Source organism: Orcinus orca, chromosome 2 (assembly GCF_937001465.1).
Source record: "Orcinus orca chromosome 2, mOrcOrc1.1, whole genome shotgun sequence".
Classification (NCBI taxonomy): Eukaryota; Metazoa; Chordata; class Mammalia; order Artiodactyla; family Delphinidae; genus Orcinus; species Orcinus orca.
Genome location: NC_064560.1, coordinates 91579579 through 91600143, shown reverse-complemented (window position 1 = coordinate 91600143; position 20565 = coordinate 91579579). Strand labels below are relative to the sequence as shown.

General features: G+C 39.4%; 1 protein-coding gene and 1 long non-coding RNA gene across 2 annotated transcripts in view; one reads left to right on the top strand and one right to left on the bottom strand.

Annotated features, from left to right (window-relative positions):
* The window catches only part of LOC117203819 (uncharacterized), a 188837-nt gene that overhangs the window by 78420 nt on the left and 89852 nt on the right, over nucleotides 1-20565 (bottom strand). The window contains exon 3 of the long non-coding RNA XR_007475903.1: nucleotides 15668-15771. This is a non-coding gene — a long non-coding RNA (uncharacterized LOC117203819). The remainder of the gene's footprint in view (nucleotides 1-15667; nucleotides 15772-20565) is intronic.
* The window catches only part of IQCH (IQ motif containing H), a 203453-nt gene that overhangs the window by 116726 nt on the left and 66162 nt on the right, over nucleotides 1-20565 (top strand). The window contains 2 exon segments of the mRNA XM_049706661.1: nucleotides 9806-9889; nucleotides 13796-13971. Of these exon segments, the coding sequence (XP_049562618.1) occupies nucleotides 9806-9889; nucleotides 13796-13971 (260 nt within the window).

Below are 20565 nucleotides of genomic sequence, written 5' to 3'. Positions count from 1 at the left end.
CAAAATATTTATCATGTATTTAAAAATCTATGGCTTAATGATACGAACATGAAGACAATTATACATTACAGAGTAACCACCTCTTTGAAAGGAGGAATTACGAAACATGATTGGCTGTTACATATTTTGAGAAGTATTCTCAGATGTAACAAAAAGTTTTAGCTATTTTTAACCAACAGAGGTAGGATGTTGTTGATTAATTGTCCAAAGAAACAGATTGGCCTTGTAATTTTATAAGACGATAAAAAGAAAGTCATCCTTTCCAGGTTATATAGGCTGATCTCTTAATTGTATATTGCATATTTTTATCATTTTTATTAATGAAATATAATTATAATCAAAAAAAATCTACCATGGCTCATAGCAGGAATAGAATAGTAGGGTCTATTTTAAGTAAAATCTATCAGTCAAATTAAGAAAGAACTGCAATGAAGAATCCCAATTCCCCTAGAAAAATCAGAGGTCTAAATAAAACCTACAAACTAATTCTGCTTACAGTTTCTTTGCCCAAGTTACTTCCTCCACTTTTAATTTAACCCCTGTGCTTCTCTATTACAATGCATCATTTGCTACTACACTTAAACTCAGTGGCATTTTAAAATATATTGACATTAAATGAGATGTGCCAAGTATGGGGCTCTGGTCAGCCAATTAAACTCCCAGTGATGACTTTCCTCTCTCCCTTCTCATCCTCCCTTAAAATACAAATAGAGAATGTATTGAGGTGGGATTTCCTCTTTTCTCTATGTGATCTTTTATTTCATTGCCAATTGATTTAATAGCAAAAAGGAATGTATATAGTTCAGCTTCTTTTTTTTTTCCAACTGTGCATTATTTCAGCAAATTATCCTTGGGGTTAACACAGTTCGTGGTCTCCAAGATACTCCATTCCATAAAATTGTGGATCCTGTTATTACAAGGTTCATGAAAATGTTTTTCTGTTGCTCTGTATTGTCACAAAAGCCTAAAAGATAGAAAAACTAACTTTTATGCACAACTGCCATACCCCAAATACTCATGAGACAATTCCTTCGTAACCCCACTCCATTTCACCAGAGGGTAAGAACTGTGCTCGCCTCCATTTGTGAACAGGGGCAGGGTGGAGGACCAGAGCCCAGAGGGTTATATCTGGAATCACATTTTTACTGTGCCTCCAAGCACATTGACCCCTTTCTACTTTCCCATTTTGAGTTGACAACTCAAAGACGCGAAGATTCTGTTGCTTCCACCTCAAGGCTGGGAAATCAGGACTTTCAGTCAAATCTTTGCAGTCTTCAACATGTATTTTGGCAAGTAGGATGGAATCCTCAGTTCAGTTATGATATTGCCACATTAGATCTTTGAAACAGATGTATTGCCAAGATCTCCCAGACAGCAGTTCCAGAAAATCCAGGTCTTTGGGGATCAAGAACAAAGTACATTTAAAACTTCCAAATTTCTTTATAGCCCAAATTAAAATGAAACCATATTTCTATTCATCCATGTTGCATTCAGCCAAGTAATCCAAATCAACACTCATTCACTGGTTGGATCAGGGTTGGCCCCAAGACCCTGTAATATTAAATTACCCAGTTGAGCTTGGTGTTGTACCATGAAATATGGAAACAGCACTGAACTGGATGTCAAATGACACCAGCTCCTGGGCTTTTGATGAAATGATTAATATTAGGATATGATCTAAAACAAGTATTGCTTATACTAAGATAAAATATAATCTTTTTCATCTCCTTCATTCTCATAAAAAATATTAAAATTTGTGTTCAGTGGTCCTCAAATTTACACTTGTAACAACAACTGAAGACCCTAAAGAGCGTTGGTTTACATAGGTTGTATCCGTCTATATTTACCACATTAGAAACTAAAACTGAGAAACTTTAAAAATATTGAATTTATTTTAAAATAACAATACTAAGCACATTACCAATGTTCATCTAAAAAACATATTTTTATTTTTTAAAAACCGTTTCTTTTCCAAAACAAAAAAAAATTGGTGAGGGGCTTCCCTGGTGGCGCAGTGGTAGAGAGTCCGCCTGCCGATGCAGGGGACACGGGTTCGTGCCCCGGTCCGGGAAGATCCCACATGCCGCGGAGTGGCTGGGCCCGTGAGCCATGGCCTCTGGGCCTGCGCATCCGGAGCCTGTGCTCCGCAATGGGAGAGGCCACAGCAGTGAGAGGCCCGCGTACCGCAAAAAAAAAAAAAATTGGTGAGAAGATCGGCACTGGCTGACAAGTTTGCAAATCTCTTAAGAGAAGTTAGTTGGATTCTCCTATCTATTTCTGCATCCAATCTGTTGCAATATGTTGTTTTGGTTGAAGCATATGAAGGAAACCTGGCCTCATACAGATAAGTATTTGGAAAAGGGAGGTATACTTTATATATTTTACAGCCTTTTCAGATAACTGCGTATATTCTTCTTTGATTTTATACCAAAACTCAACAAGGATAATTTTTAGGAGTTAGTTGCAATATGGAATCTGAAATCAATAAACTTTTTGTATTTTGTGGGAAGATAACATTGAAAAGGGAAAATGTCATCTTAGTATTATTCTGAAAAGAGTTTTGACCTTCCATGCCCCCAGTCCTTTGGAGGGTCCCTCAACCACTCTTTGAGAATCACTGGCTTTAGTTGCATGCAGTGCTGTGCCAGTCGCAGACAAAAAGTTTGAACAAGAGAAAGTCTTCACTCTTCTGAAGGAAAGGCTTTCAGAACGACACAGAATCCATTTGGACAGTTTGGTTTGAGAATGTTTTCAAAACTCAACAAAGATTTGAGTTAAGTCCTGTGTTTTCTATGTCCTCATCACAAATTTCTCTAATTTTTCTCAGAAGCCCCCAAAAAACAACTCTCAGTTTTATTTTCATCAAATTGTCACTGGATGGACTATATAAATAACCCAGATAGGCCTCTCTCTTGCTGTATCTCATTTCCTATCTCAGTATCTTGTGCTTTCACACTTGCACAAGTAATTAAAACCATAATGTCTAGATCACATTTCTCTAGATGACTGCAGTATGCTGATCCGCAATCGTTTGTGAAGTATGTTCACATGTTCCCTAAATTTTTACTATTAGAGTCCAAAGATTAGCTAATGGTTAACTTTTTATGAATTGGAACAATTCAAGATTATTTCTAAAACAATGTCACTCTTGCTCAGCTTGCATCTAGTATGCTTTCTTGAGTGGAAGAGAAAGGGATGGAGTTACAGCTATTGTAACCCTGTGTATGCCCCTAGGAGTGTGTGATGCATTTGAACATTACCCATCACACGTATTCAAATGGGGAAAAGGTTAAGAATCACTGCTCCAGTCCATCAGACTGAGGCATGGATGACTACCATCTCAGGCCAGGGTGATCAGATGAATGACAACTATGTGGTAACTGGAAATCTGTTATTAACCCCTTCTCTGCCTTAGGTACCATTGTAAGGAATAGGACTTGGAGACAAAATAAACTAGGAGTCAACCACAGAGTAACAAACAGGGTTCAAGAACACTTGATTTTACTGCAACGGCAGGGGCGTGTCACAGAAGCACCCACAGTCCCAAGGAGGCATGGTCACTGAGCGTGGCCTTGCTCATGTTCTTAGGTTTCTCCAGTTGCTGTGAAGGAAAAGCCAATCCTAGCAGGACTCATTTACTGGGTTGCAAAGAGGCAATTAGCATCATCTGATAAGCGTTTGTGGGGGAGTGGGGATAGGGATGGGAAAGGAGATGAAGGCAGAAATGAGGATGGAGAAATGGTAGCCAGTAACCATTAATGAGCATCCTTGGTTCAACAGAAGACCAAAAGTATGGTAGTTGGATAACTTCAGAGAGACAGCACCCGGGTACCCTTCTTCAGTGTGAAGCAGAGGCAATAATATTTTATTTATTTATTTATTTATTTATTTTTGGCTGTGTTGGGTCTCCATTGCTGCGCACGGGCTTTCTCTAGTTGTGGCGAGCGGGGGCTACTCTTTGTTGCGGTGCATAGGCTTCTTATTATGGTGGCTTCTCTTGTTGCGGAACACGGGCTCTAGGCGCACAGGCTTCAGTAGTTGTGGCACGTGGGCTCAGTAGCTGTGGCTTGCAGGCTCTAGAGCGCAGGCTCAGTAGCTCTGGCGCACAGGCTTAGTTCCTCCGTGGCATGTGGGATCTTCCCTGACCAGGGCTGGAACCCGTGTCCCCTGCATAGGCAGGCAGATTCTTAACCACTGTGCCACCATGGAAGTCCCAGGCAATAATATTTTGAGGAAAGATGGAACACTCTATCAAACTATGAATATTTTGCAGGTGATGAAGGTGGCATAAGGAAAGAAGCTGCGTTCCTCTCTATACTGATAAGAGAAAGTGCCCCTTTATGCCAGTGCTGTTTTATTCTATGCTGATGAGGACCTAGAAAAAGCTACAAATCCCACTTACCATTCTTTGAATTCCTCAGAAGTTCTCCAGATCAGAGAACCCAGTTTCATGAGTGTTGTAAGGAGAGGAGGGAACGATGAAAACACAAGAGAGAAAGGGCTAAGAATTTAAAAGACAGATTCTTTGAGTAAGCTCTTCAGGCACGTTTCATTGACTCATTTGACTGGCGATATCACAGCGTTTCTGCTCCAGTGGAGCTTACAGTCTGGCTACAGGAGCCAGAGTGATGCAGTGGGGAGGAGAAATGTACAACAAACAAGTAAACAAGCCAGCAAAGAAACCTGTAATGACAAAATGAGAAAAGTGTGGTGAAGAGAGGGTGCCAGAGAAAGACAGTGAGGGGAGACTGAGAACCTTCTTAGAAAAGGGTGGTCAGGCACACCTGATGGTGATTAGGGCCAATCAGCTCCATGAGCTAGAAGAACAGTACTTTGATAGCTCAAATAATTTGCACACATAATAATAATAATTTCTCTACATTTCAGTGAGGTTCCTTTTGAGAATTTAAGTCATGCTCAGCTGAGGTTAGGAAAGAAATAGTAAAACAACAATATTTACTGAGTGCTTATTCTGAACTCTGATTATGGATCTCAGTCCCCCATCCCCCATCTTTCAATTACAGGTGAAAGAGGAGTAGAATGTCTGGGGGGTGGTACTCATTGGGAGTAAGGGAAGGTAGACAGTCATAATAGTTTTCTATTGCCCTCTGACCAGATACCACAAGCTTAGTGGCTTAAAGCAATACACATTTGTTACCTTACAGCAATAATTCTGTAGTTCAGAAGTGGGAAAGGGGCTAAAATCAAGGTGTGGGCAGGGCTGCACTCCTTCCTGGAGGCTCTAGGGGAGAATCTGTTTTCTCACTCTTTCCAGCTTCTAGAAGCCACCCACAAAGGAATGAACAGGGAAAGCCCGGGGCCCGCTTCCTCCATCTTTAAAGGCAGCAATGTGGCATCTCTGTGCCTGTCTTCTGTAGTCCCTTCTGTAGTCTGCCTCCCTCCCCGACTTTTAAGGACTTTTATGATGACACTGGGTCCAGCCCAATAATCCATGAGAACCTCCTTATTTTAAGGTCAGCTGATTAGCAACCTTAATTCCATCTGCAACTTTATTTCCCCTTTGCCATGTAACTTAGCATAGTCACAGTGTCTGGGGATTAGAACATGGACATCTTTGGATGGCCACTATTCTGTCTGACACAACAATTGGATGAAAGTGGGAAAAGAAATCAACTATACTCCAATAAAAATTAATTTAAAACAATAAAAGTGGGAAAAGAGGCAAAGGCCCTCTGTCCCTTCTGGAGTTCTCTGCTCACTCTTGGAGAGTCATCTTCTCTCTTGCTTGACGTAACCATATTTGTCACAAGAGCGAAAGACGTAGTAGTTGAACTACATAATAATTTGTAGGTTTATGTTATCTCGGACAAGAAACAAGGCACTTGTCCTGAATATCCTTATCTATAACGGGACAAGGTTGAAGTAGATGGTTTCTCAAAACTCCTCTGGTGTTTCTAGTCTCACCTTTGATATATCCATGTCTTTGTAGATTATATTCCAAATTATATTCCAAAGTGTATTTTATTCCACCGGGCATGTGTGCTGAACTCCCCAAGGCCACAACATCCTTCTTGACAGTTTCCTGGTTAAGTCACTGTTGTATTTAATATATGCTGCCGGCATCGATGAGGTCTTCCACCCAGGAATCAACACATGTATTTTGTGGATGTACAAAACATAAGGATAAATCTGACTTTAAAAAAAATTGACTCCTAACTTCTGCTCTGCTGATAGCAATGTGCCTTGCATTGTATCTTGCTCATGTGGAATGATCTGTTGCTTGTGACAGAATTTGCTGTTGCTGTTACAAGCTTTGGAAGTACACATAGCTTGTGACATTAAAATATCTTCTGTTTACACAGCACTTTACGGTTGACAAAATGTTTTTCTATTTTTTGCTTCATATGATCCTCTATAACAATGTCCTGAGATTAACATACAGTTCTTTAAAATGGGTGTACTTGTAGGGTTAACTGAGTAACCAGTTTTATCATAATCCTGCATAATCATAATTGGGTCTTCGTTGCTGCGCGTGGGCTTTCTCCAGTTGCAGTGAGTGAGGGCTCCTCTTCATTGCAGTGTGCAGGCTTCTCATTGCGGTGGCTTCTCCTGTTGTGGAGCACGGGCTCTAGGCTCGCAGACTTCAGTAGCTGTGGCACGCAGGTGCAGTAGTTGTGGCTCATGGGCTCTAGACCGCAGACTCAGTAGTTGTGGCTCACGGACTTAGTTGCTCCGCAGCATGTGGGATCTTCCCAGACCAGGGCTCAAACCCGTGTCCCCTGCATTGGCAGGTGGATTTATATGCATCCTTGATCAGGGTAATAGAGGTACTAAGTAATTTGTTGGAAAACTGACCTCGAGTAATTGAAACACGGACTTACTCACATGCTGCATATGTGGCAACAGAGTGATGAGACATCCTTTATATTTTAAATTGGACATCATTTTAATGAGCTATCTCACACTGCCTTTTATCTTTACTTCTGAAAGGAAATGTGTTCATAGAATACGTTCATAGAATGATTAATGCACTTTTCTTAATCATACTTTATTCTCTAGGCATTTTCCTGCCTTCTTATAGTCTTGATATATAAGTTATTCACAATACATCTTCCTAAACACTTATCTGAGTATAGACAGAATTATACATAGGCAAAATCCCAAGAGTTACAATATTGCAACCACACATCAAGATGGCATTGTTTGTAGCTGTCTTTATTAACTTTCATATGTGGATGAGTTCCCAAAATTATTTTAGAAATTAATAATTTTTCAAAAATAATTCAAACAGCCCACGTATCCTTCTGCCTTTTTAGTTCTTAAGTTCATCTGCATAAAGCAAGAGGTAGATTTTAAGATGAATTGTAAACTCATTTAATTTCCAGACATTGTCTAGTGTTTAAACCCTAACATCAAAGCAAAGAGCCAATTATCAGAGTTCATTTGATCTGAAGCCCTGTTGCCTGAATTGCTATAGTTTTCCTTATGCTGAAAAGGAAATCTGTGTCACATCTCAAAGATGTAGTTTTTAAAATCACTTTATCTATAGCAGTTTAACTTGAAACATGTGTTTGGGCTCACTAACCACAAGGAGGCATTGAAGCATCTATTCAAAATGTGAAAAGCAGTTTTATTTTTTTTAAAGTTACACCTACAGTTGCTGAGTTTCATATAAGCAATTATACTGCTTGTGAGTATGCATGCCTTTTAAGTTCATGTTTTGGTCCACGTTCATTTTTTATTTTGACCCCTGCAATAGCAGAAAGTGTTGCCGCTGCTGTTGCCATTGTGGAAGATTTGGGGACAGTAGTAAATCCATGTGTGTTTTCCTTCTGCTGTTCCAACTGACATGAAGGAAAATGGTGGGGCTTTCATCGGTACTGACAAAGTAACTGCATTAACCTTTATTGTCCTTTAACGTTACAAGATCTTTTGACTGTGTGAACAGAAGCATATTTTAGTATTTAGAATTACTTAAATACATATTCGCAACAGCAAGAGTTTTAGCTGAAATCTGTGTGTCAGTTGAGAGTGATTCCAGGACACATCTTCAAAATGCCACATAAGAAGCATAGGACAACCCTCAGAATGGCAGAAAATATTCGCAAACGAAGCAACTGACAAAGGATTAATCTCCAAAATATACAAGCAGCTCATGTAGCTCAATCAAAAAAACAAACAACCCAATCCAAAAATGGGAAGAAGACCTAAATAGACATTTCTCCAAAGAAGATATACAGATTGCCAGCAAACACATGAAAGGATACGCAACATCACTAATCATTAGAGAAATGCAAATCAAAACTACAATGAGGTATCACCTCACACCGTCAGAATGGCCATCATCAAAAAATCTACAGGACTTCCCTGGTGGCACAGTGGTTAAGAATCTGCCTGCCAATGCAGGGGACACAGGTTTGAGCCCTGGTCCAGGAAGATCCCACATGCCACGGAGCAACTAAGCCCGTGCACCACAACTACTGACCCTGAGTGCCACAGCTACTGAAGCCCATGTGCCTAGAGCCCATGCTCCACAACAAGAGAAGCCACCGCAATGAGAAGCCCACACACTGCAACAAAGAGCAGCCCCCACTCACCGCAACTAGAGAGAGTCCATGTGCAGCAACGAAGACCCAACGCAGCCAAAAAAATTTTTTTAAAAATCTACAAACAATAAATGCTGGAGAAGGTGTGGATAAAAGGGAACCCTCCTGCACATTCTTGGTGGGAATGTAAATTGATACAGCCACTATGGAGAACAGTATGGAGGTTCCTTAAAAAACTAAAATTAGAACTCCCATATGACCCAGCAATCCCACCACAGGGCATAAAACCATAATTCAAAAGGAGTCATGTACGACAGTGTTCATTGCAGCACTATTTACAATAGCCAGGATGTGGAAGCAACCTAAGCGTCCATCGACAGATGAATGGATAAAGAAGATGTGGCACATATATACAATGGAATATTACTCAGCCATAAAAAGAAACAAAATTGAGTTATTTGTAGTGAGGTGGATGAACCTAGAGTCTGTCATACAGAGTGAACTAAGTCAGAAAGAGAAAAACAAATACTGTATGCTAACACATATATATGGAATCTAAAAAAAAAAAAAGGTTCTGAAGGACCTAGGGGCAGGACAGCAATAAAGACACAGACGTAGAGAATGGACTTGAGGACACAGGGAGGGGGAAGGGTAAGCTGGGACGAAGTGAGAGAGTGGCATGGACATATATACACTACCAAATGCAAAATAGATAGCTAGTGGGAAGCAGCCGCATAGCACAGGAGAATCAGCTCTGCTTTGTGACCACCTAGAGGTGTGGGATAGGGAGGGTGGGAGGGAGATGCAAGAGGGAGGGGATATGGGGATATACGTATACGTACAGCTGATTCACTTCGTTATACAGCAGCAACTAACACCACAATGTAAAGCAATTATACTCCAATAAAGATGTTAAAAAATAAAAGGCAAAAAAACAAAAAGCCAATATAGTTTTTAAACCTGAGCATAACTTTCTTACGTGCTCTTTTGAACATTCATGTTAAAATTTCCGAAACTTTTCCCGTGTTTCTATAATCCTGATTCCCAGAAGCTTTGCTGATATTGAAAAATATGAACCTCTCTGTTGCAGAATATGCTTCTCAGCACATCTTCCAGAATTAATGCTTAATCCCCTGAGAAGCAAGGACCTCATTCTTAGGAGTTGGATTGTTTCTGCGAGATGCTTCAGAGACAATTCTTTCCTGGAAATGTGGACCATGACACTGTGAAATCCTACTGTGCCATTTTGCCATGTTGACTTGCTCTTTCTGGGTTTTGACATCTGGTTTGCCTTTTAGGGTATTCCCAGCCTGTGCGACAAAATATTGACGACTTCAGCACGCAGCAGAACATGCAGCTGGGGAGGCTGTGTGACATCTTAGGTACAGTAAATACTTTTACACAAATGGCTCTTTGGAATGTTTATCAGTGGATGTTGATTAAACGTTCATTTTTTGCTTTTTTTTCTGTACAAGGAAAAGGCTTGGACTTCTAATCTTCTTGCAGGGCAATTGAATGTTTTGTTCCAAAGAACAGATTTATAGTGAAGTCAGTTGAATAAACAAATGACATTTTAACCAATTTACTTGGGTAGTTTTCTAATTCTCTTTGCTGCAGGCTTGAATAAGGATGTATCTCCTATAGCCCCAACTCTTCTTCATTTACTGAATCTGGCAGTGAATGAAGTCAACATTATATATTTGTGTCAATATTGTCCATTATATTATCTGAGGAATGGGTGGAAGGTAACAGAAATGAAAAGCATTATGTTTTCATTATAAGAATAAGAGGGAAATGAAGATAGATTTTTAAAAGAAGGTTTTATTTAAATATATATAATCTAGTTATGAGAAAATAGGAAGTACCTAGTGGAAGGAATTATTAGAAATACAGACCTTGAGTGATAGACACATCTTTGTAAAAGTCAAGTTCTAATATTGGTTTGGTCAGTTCTAAATCAGACACCAACCAGGGGCCAAGAAGGAAGGATACAAGAACTCTAGGCTTTGGCTGACACTGTTTGAGGTGAGGTTTAAAGAATAAATGTATCAAAGCCTAAGTAATAATATTGAATCAGTGTGGGAAGTCCTGGCCAGAAATTCAGGGTTAAACGAAAACTAGAATTTTTTAGTTACCAAATAAGAACTTCTTTGTTTTGTTAAAATATAATTGCTTTGGCCCTTATTTAAGCAAAACAAGGAAGAATTTTAAATTATCAATGACCAATTTAGCTGGCTCCCTGGAATGACATACTTTACGTGATTCATATATATTTCAGCATCATTATTATTTTATAAATGCCATTTGGTAACAAAAATACATCAGTACTAGAAATTTACAGTGTCCTAAAATAATAATAGGGTAATTGCTTTAATCTATTATCTAGGCACTAATGTTGTTTTTCAACCTTACCAAAAAAAAAATTAATGACTTAAGATTGATTTGTTAGTGCTGAGCTATTTCAACTAAAAACCTGACTGGGTGGAAACCAACGAAGTGCAGCAGAGGGCAGACTTTGCTCTAATTTATTTGAGTAATTTTTTTCTTTAGTTTTTTATATACCTTTCTATATATAGTCCATCACCAAAGAATTTCCTTACAAAGGATTCTTATTAATAATGAGAAGACTTAAGAGTATTAGGTTTCTATTTTAAATAACTCAATAATTCAGTCTATGTCTATCTGCAATGGAAAATTTTGCTAAGATGAACATTTCTGAGAGATTATTAACCAAATGCCTTTTCTTGGTACACTATCTTCATGATAACAATGCAATCCTAAAACCTCTTCAAGAGAAGTAATAAAAGTGTAGAAGTAAGTGAGAAAATAGAAAAAGTACTTGCTTGTGAAGTAAAAATATGAAGAAACTAGGAAAATTAGTGATAATTTTATGGAAGAATAAATGATTATCTTTCTTTAACTTGTGTTAATTCCTAGTAAAGGGTGTTGATTTTTCTGCTTATTCAGGGGAAACAAAGGTAATCTGATCACATTAAGACTTGTTGTTTGGATACTGGCTGTGAAGTCAGGGTGTCAGGTGGAGAGACCTCAACAGCTTGTATCTTCAATTCCTAGATGAGTTAAGCAAGAGGGTGACTGATATTGACTACTGACTAACAGTCAAAACAATCTTCATCTTCTTAATTCCTTTCCAAAATCACCTGTCAATTAATTTTGAACATTTGTTGATTCACAATCAAACCACCCTAATACTGGATATTACTGTTAGTGATTATAGTATTCCTTTGCCAGAAATGAACGGGAAAGGTAAAATTAGTAACATGATTGGTTATCATTTACAACCCAGAAATTTCTTCCCAAGAAAAATTTAGTTTTCTTCTGCTATGGAGACTTTATTAAGTTATTTTTGTTGTTTGCTTTTTGTGTCCTTTTTTTATACTTAAAAAAAAATATTAGTTTGGTTTTAAAGACCACTAGTTTAGTAAGACACTAGTCTCTTCTTGAAAACACGAGATTTCGGATAACGAATTTGATCATTCAGCAGTTGGATACAAGTTATTTACTGTCTCCTCAGTTCATTTATTTTGAGGTTCATGTGACAATGTGGTTTCAACATTAAACAGGAGCCACTTAAATATTTACATTTACGAAGCACCTACTCTGGGCCCAGCTCTGGGCCAGTTCAGAAGACACTGCTTCTAGCCACAAGATGCTCTTCTCCAGAACAGATTTCTCCTGCATGCCATGGGTCTCACTAATTGTGTAAGACTTTCCAGTTCCCGAATCTCTCCATTCTCCCAGATCCCTTTGGTCAGCTCACAAGTATTTATTGAGTGGCTCCTGCATCCTCGACATTGTACCAGGGCATGGGGGATTATATGAAAAGTATACACCTTGCCTTGGACGGACAAGATTGAAAGATTTGGAACAACAGGATGGAACAGCAGGGGACACTACTTCACCGTGTTTAATCTTGAGGCACTAGTTAAAAGGAGCACAAGTGTGGAAGGCGGGGTGTGGAAACACTGTTAGCTGGCCTAGTCAGGGTGGGCTGTGGAGCAGATTGGTGCATCTGTACTGTCTGCTGAGCACCTACTATGTGCCAGATACTGCACCAGGTGCTTTATATATATTCTTTCATTTCATACTCTCCAAAACTCTGTGCCCCAGGAGACTTTATTCCCCATTTTACAGATGAAGAAAGCAATGCTTAGAAAGGTTAAATAATATGCCCAGGCTCCTAGAAAGCTGAGCAAGCATTTAATCAGTCTATGCTCTGTATACTCTGCTAAACTGAACAGAGGAGTCTTAAAATCTCTTCTCAGCCCTACTTGACCAAGGAAACATTTTACAGTGCTCCCTCCTCCAACCTTCCCTGGGCACCTGGTCTGCATGTGTCTTGTGTCCACCACCCTCCACCATGTTTTACAGCTGTTTATACATGTGAAATGGTTGCTCCTCACAGGCAGCATCTCAGTTGCTTTGACTCTGGTATCTCCTTCCATGTCTAGCCAAGTGCTTTGCCCCTACTGATCAGTCAGTTATTTTACAAAAATGAATGGGTGACTCCACCGGCTGATGATTTCCTGTACATACTCCCTAAAATATTCTGCAGCCTGGAGTGGGGGTAATCTCTTCTCACTATTCCATTCGGATGGGATATTTAATTAGGATTTCTTTTCTATGCACATAATAAGAAGCACATCTTGAGAAGGAGAACAGTTAAATTAAGATAGCGTTTCCTTTAAACCAAGAATCACTAGATGTCCTATTTAAGTAATATACTCCTCTTCGGGAATGGAGAAAGGAAAAGGTTGCTTTCCTGAAATAATCATTGCTATGGTCATAATCAGACCATTTATTTGGACAGAACATTCCCTGAATTGGCCTTGCCAAATCCAGGCAGCATAAGAAATTGCAATTTCATCAGCTTTCGAAAGTTAACAGTTCTGTTTTATAATTTACTAAAGTTAATGGAATAAATTTTTAAATCACTATGCAAATCCCATTGATATTAATAGGAGTTCTGGAGCTAAATCCCTACGTATTATTTGAAAGTACACTTCCATGGTACCTCACAGCCCTCCTTCTGAAGGAATCATTGTGTCTATTTTTTTGGTGGTGGTGTTATTTATCTTTTCTTTAGAGAAATGCTAAAGGACAAAAAAGCCACTTAAATTGCTAAGATCTGTACAAAACCAATCTAAATTAACTTGAATGTGGCTTTTGGATATGCTCTTTAAACTGTGCAACATCAATCTGATACCAGAGTTCGTAATGTCTTTTACCTTTATACCAGTAATTAACATTGTGCCTGTTATTTTTAGATGCCAACGTAAACGTCATCTACATCTGCTCCCATCGAATGAATGACGAGTTGCTGCTGTATTACAATAAAATCCTGAGTCTACAGGCAGCTGTCAAATCAGGGAATCTTAAGGACAGAAGTGACCTGCGGGACAGGTTCAAAATTATCACCCCTGAAGCTATAAGCATCTTCACTGTGAGTTTGTCTTCTAATTACTACGGCTTCCAGGATGCAGTAAAATTAAATTGGAAATTTTACAACTTGCAACGTCCTGGTGCACGTCAGTGAAATATTATTGCAGGTTTAACAGCTTTACTGATTAGACTACAGGTCGGACGATAGGAAATAAATATCCCAGTTTAACTTGCAGACTTAGCTGAGCTACTGCTGCCCAGTTTCTCTGTAGCTGAAGCCTAATTGTAGTTATTGGGTTGTACCATTAACTAGGTGAATTTATAACATCTACGGTTGCTTTTTCTTAATTTTGTGTGGAGAACACCGAGGCACAGAAAGGCTGGGGCTGCCTGTGGTCACAAAGCTAGTTAAGGACAGAATCTAGACCAGGGCCCCTGTTTTCTGATTTCCACACTGGTATTCCTTGTTATTCCATGGGGTTTTTGTCCCTCAGGGGAATTTGGTCTTATTTACCATATCACATGGTTCATAATGAACAAGGTTCAGATTTTTTTTTAACTTTTTTAGAACTGATTCTTAATGAATGGAACGAATTCTGAGTTGAATCTCATCCCCAGAGAAGAACTTCTGGGAGATTCATAGAACCATGGGGCACGTTCTAGAATAAGGTAGTGCAAGAGATGGCTTGAAATGAATTTCTCTATATTTTAACAAGAATTTAAGCTTTCCATGGTAAACAATCAACATTTTAATACCTAATGGAGGACTTCCCTGGTGGCGCAGTGGTTAAGAATCCACCTGCCAATGCAGAGGGCACAGGTTCAATCCCTGGTCTGGGAAGATTCCACATGCCTCAGAGCAAGTAAGCTTGTGCACCACAACTACTAAGCCTGCACTCTAGAGCCCGCAAGTCACAACTACTGAGCCCGTGTGCCACAACTACTGAAGCCCATGTGCCTAGAGCCCGTGCTCCACAACAAGAGAAGCCATCACAACGAGAAGCCCACGCACCACAATGAAGAGTATCCCCCACTAGACGCAACTAGAGAAGGACCGCGCACAGCAACGAAGACCCAACACAGCCATAAATTAATTAATTAAATCTTAAAAAAAAAAATAAGAAAGCAGACAAATCATCACCACTTACTTATAATCTTAGAAACTCCCCAATATCCTCCACCAGTGCAAGGATTGCTTTGGTGCTTCCCAGCTATTCACTGGCTTCAATGTCAGAGTTACTGTGGATATTGGGAAGCAAGGAACTATCATTAGCGTGTGGTAAATTTCCTGATATTCTCCAGCCAGAAACTGGAGCTAATGCCTGGTAGCTGCTAATAAACAGTTTCTGCATATCTGAAATGCCAATATACATTGAAGAGGCATGGAATGGGGAAGGGGCACTAGATTTGGGAAAAGGAAAGTGAGTAAACAGCTAACATTTATCAAATGCTTAGCATACATTTTCTCATTTGATACTTAGAACACAGCAGCAAGACAGAAATTATCAATTTCCTTCTTTGGCTAAGGAAACCAACACTCATCTTCTAATCCCAAGTTACTAGTGGGGACAGAGTATGAAGCCAAATCTGTCTGACCCCAGAACCCTATCCTGATCTGGAATGACAGCCTTGCTCCTGGATGACCTTGTGGCCTTGGGCAAGCCCCTTTACCTCTCTGGTCCTCTGTTATTCATCTGTAAAATGAGGTGATGGATTAGATCATTTCAAAGTCCTTTCCAGCTCTGCAGTCCTATTACCTGAGAAGTGAATCCTCACCGTCCACTCTTCACCTTCTAAGAGGAGATAGGCAGTTGGTACTAACAGATGCACGGGGTTACATTCATAGTGTAGGTTTGCATCTCTGTGAATAGAAACAATTAGGAAATATTTTTAAGTACTTAATACTTCTCATAGTTTAAGTTTAAATTATTTGAGTAATTAATCACTCATAGGCAATCACCTCTCTAAAATACAAAAAGTAAACTCTTTCAAATCATTTCCTGCTCGTGTTTAGTTATGGCTTTATTTCTTTTTAATGGGTTTGAGAGATTGCATCAGTGCTGACTTTCTTTCAAATGCATGGCCTTGAGGAGATTCTTTTAAAGTGTGCCAAAAATCTGTTTTTACATCTCTCCAAGTTACTCTACAATGTTTGAATTTGTAATGGTGAAAATGCTGTTATAAAGTCATCGTGTATGTCTATTTTTGAACATTTTAATGTTTATGAAGACATCCTAAGCAACTACCTTTTGTCTCAGGTGAAAAAAAAATTAGTGGTGATAAATTAAATGTAGCTATAATGTTATGGAATTAGGAACATTTTAGATTTTTGTCATCTGTGTTAATCCACAGCCTGGATCTGATGATACTGATTTTCTCTAAATGGTCACACAAGACCTGCAGTCAGTAATGTGTCCTCTGCCATCACTTACATTCAAATCTTTATTAAACACACGTTGAACACAATACTGTGGTACCATCTTGCCTGAAGAATAAGGCATGCCCAGAGATGACATAATAGAGTTGCGTAGAATACTTGCCAAGAGAGATAAACAACCCTAGAGCAGACAGAAATCCATTCCGGCCAGAAATGTGCAACTTTAACGTTAGGTTCTATTGCTGCATCTACCAGCCCCTCATCACACTTCATAAAACTACCAGACCTCACTACTCAATCTGTAAAATGGGAGAAATCATGGCATCTATGGCATGAGAACTGTGCTAATACTGAACTTGAATCCTGCCTCTGCTATTTACCAGCTGTGTGACTATGGGCAAATCACCTGAGCCTCAGTTTCCTCGTCTCCAAAACAGGGACTGTTAATTGGTACAGTGTTGTATGGATCAAAGGAAAGAGTACTTAACATGAGAGGATTGCCCCCTTTGAAACATTCTTCTAGGTACCCTGAAAAGCCTACCACATACTTTGTGACTCAAGTCACCAGTTCTACAAGACACATCATTTTTTCACATTTTCTCATTGGAATAATTTGTAGGGAAAGGAAAGGAGTGAACTAAACAAGGGGGATAAACAGTGATCAATTAGATGGGAAACACAAACCCACGAGTTGCTGTCACCAGCCATTGTCTAATGGAACACCGGATTTCCTAGAGCTGCATTCTCAGAAGCAGGTTTTTGAAAATGGATTTAAATTAAGCAAAGGCATACTGCATACACCTAAAGAGCTTAGAATATAACACTTGCTCTGAAGGAAGGGTTCAACAGGGTAAATCATAAAATCCTCTTCTCAGAGGAGGTTTTTATTTTGTCTTTTGGCGGGGGGGAGGCGGAATATACATAACATAAAATTTACCATTTAAATCATTTTAAGTGTACAGTTCAATGAATTAATTACATTCACATTGTTGTGCAATCATCATATCATCCATTTTCAAAACCTTTTCGACATCCCAAGCAGAAACTCTGTCCTCATTAAACAGTATGTCCAGAAGAGCTTTGGTTTTAAAGGGAACATTGTATCACAGCTGGAAGGACCCTAGAGATTTCTAGTTCAACCCCTCATTTGAATGTGGGGAACCAAGGCTCAGAAAGATAGTTTTCTAAATCAACTTGCAAGTTACAAATTCAGACAGGACTAAAATCCAGGGGCTCTCCTCAGTTGCTTTCTCTTATACTCAGCAGTCATACCCTCCAACAGTTTGCAAACTGGTGCAGCAGATACTCCTCAAAATAGTGGCTCGGAATTTCTCCACACTTCAATGCCATATTGAGTAGATAATTTTGACTAAAACCAGGAGAGAAGGTGCGAGTGTACAAAATCCCTTGAACTCCATTAAGACTCTCACGTCTTGCATTATATTATTTGCATGACATTTTAATGACTTTATTTTTAAAAAGTTTTCTCCATAATAATATTGATAATTACTACCATTGATCGAATATCAACTGAATGCCATGCATTATAATAGGTGTTAAACATTTATGATCTTATTTTATCCTTAGAGGAACCCATCAAATGGGTATTTTTATTCCCTTTTAGAAGATGGAGAAACTTAGTCTCAAGGAGTCTAAGTCATTTGCCCAAGTTCGGGTTGTTTATAACGGATAGAGCTGGATTCAAAGACAGAACCATTTGACTCCGAGGCCCCATCACTTTCTCGTGTGCCATGATGCTCTCTTCTCTAGAGGAAATGAGCACAATCTTGGGTTCCCATATTCCAGCCTAGGCTATGGCCATCCTCACCTGCTAAAATCCTACCCATCCTTCAAAACTTACCTCAACCCCGACCTCTTTCATAACAATAATACAAGCTCACATTCATTAACTGCTTATATCCAAGGCGCTATTATAAGTGCTTTACATGTATTATCTCATTTAATACTCATAGCATCCTTATGAGATGGGTACTACTATTATACGCATCTTACAGATGAGGAAACTGAGGCCCAAGAAGAATGAGTAATTTGCCTTTTCAGCTTTCCCCACTAGCACGTGGCCTCTGCCTCCCTCCTCCCTGCCTCCAAGACCCTCTGTAGCTCTTTATGGCCCTTCTCTGCCTTGTATTAGTTATGCATTAATGGTACTCATCTGTGTCCCCACTCCTTGAGAGCAGAGATATGCTTGTATTAGTTTTGGTGTGTGTTGACCATCTGGCTCCATCCTCTGCCCCTTATTAGACATGCTGGATTTATTTATTTAATTGAATGAGACAGTCACATGTATTGCTGAGCTGGGTCTAAGTAGTCAAAAATAAAAAGAGTTTTCCATTGGAAAAGAAATTTGAGTCTCACTGAAATTCTCAAATATTTTCCATTCGTGAATCCTTTCTGGAGTGTTGGTTAAGAACCATGATAATCATCATAACAATACATAGTCTCTGAAACGGAATTTTTGGTAGAACTTTGGGAAGAGAGTATCAAGTCAAGTGCCTATTTCCTACTGAATCATTTAAAGGGTTGCCAGAATAGGAGTCCTGAACAGTGAAGAATACTATGGGGTTTTTTCCTTCATTTTTTTGTATTGATTTTCCAGACGCTTTAGTGTTAAACCATGCCAGAAGTGTTGCAGAGATGAATCACTATTATCCAAAGGCCACCAGCCTCTTTTCCTTCTGACAGAAGGATAATTCCACGTGGATCAAATAAATACAGATGCGTAGTAATTAGTTCTATTCCCAGTGAGCCTATTTCCAACACACTAAAGATGTGAGTGATTATGGAACCTCATCCCAACAGCTTTTATCAATTTAAACTGCTAAACAACGGGATAGTTCATAACCCAGCCTGTTATTAATAATGCATTTATTGTGCGTAACATTATAAATTAGGTGTGTGGACCAGAAAAAGAACACCTTTTAACAAGAATAATATGATCTCCCCCCAGAAGCAGCATATGTGCCTGGCCACTCACCTGATGTACAGTCCCAAGGCAATCAAAAGAATAAAAAATCTCATCCAAGGAACAGCAGCCTACATCGTCAGCGGGCTCCTCCACAGAGATGATTTAGCTGTGGCGGATATGTTAGACGTACCCATCCTGGGCCCAGAGCCTGAACTAGCTCATGTCTATAGTACCAAGTCCGGAAGTAAACGGGTCTTTGAAAGCGCCAATGTGCCAGTCCCTCCTGGAATATATGACGTCTATAGTCACCAGCAGGTATGCAGGGTGGACAGGCGAGGCTCTGTTTAAATATTTCACATTCTCTTGACCTTACGGGAACTTTAGGTCTTCTGGTGTCAGCCCTACCCAATGAAGAATATTGTGGAATACTTGAGTTGAGTTGATGGGATCTACTTTAGGCCTTCATGTTTCAAAGCGTCTTCCTAGGGGCCTTACAGAAATTGTTGTAATTCCCAAAGTATTTCTTCATTTGGATTAAGGAACTGAAGGCCCTATTCATATACTAATCTGCTATCAATATTTATTGACTTAACATGGATTAATTCATCAACATATTAGTTAGCAGGACCCTAAGAAATGTGAGAGTCAATTTTGGCTAAAAGGAGCAGGTTTGGAAAGCTCCAGGGAGTGAGCCCTTTCTGCTGAGTCATGTTGCAAAGGGCATGTGGCAGAGGGCTGCAGATATCTGTGGCTCTGTAAAAAAAAAAAAATCCCAGCTCCTCAGGAAGTGGCCATATAGGAAGGAGGGGGGAAAATTCCAGAAAGGGGAAGTAAAATGGCTCTAGGAGGAAAACTATCTGCTTCTGGGTTTTGCCTTGGTCCGAGTCTATGGCTATGCCTTCTTCCAGCAGATAGTTAGGGCCCTAACTATCTGGAGAACTATTATATAATATTAGTCACTACAAATGTAGCCACTAGAGAACTAGTAATTAGCCACTTTGAGTTAGCTCTGGCAGGTGTTCTCCCATTTAACTATTTTTTTTCACAATAAAGAAAATAAAGAACAAATGGCTGTTAACATTTCCTAACCTCTGTTTCAATACATCTCTTAACCATTACTCTGAGCCAATCACAAGTGATTCCGGGCAGCCACTTCTAGGGAAACTAAAGAACTGTACACAATGAGGATGTTTGTAAGGGACAATATTTAGGGATCACGCTTCTTCTCTCAGTTGCCTGATCCTGATGCTCTGCACCTCATAGCCGCTGAGCCCCAAAATCAAGCTTTTCAACAAATCATACTTTTCAGAGACTAATTTGAAAATTTAGCTTATTAAATTGCCCCAAAAGTG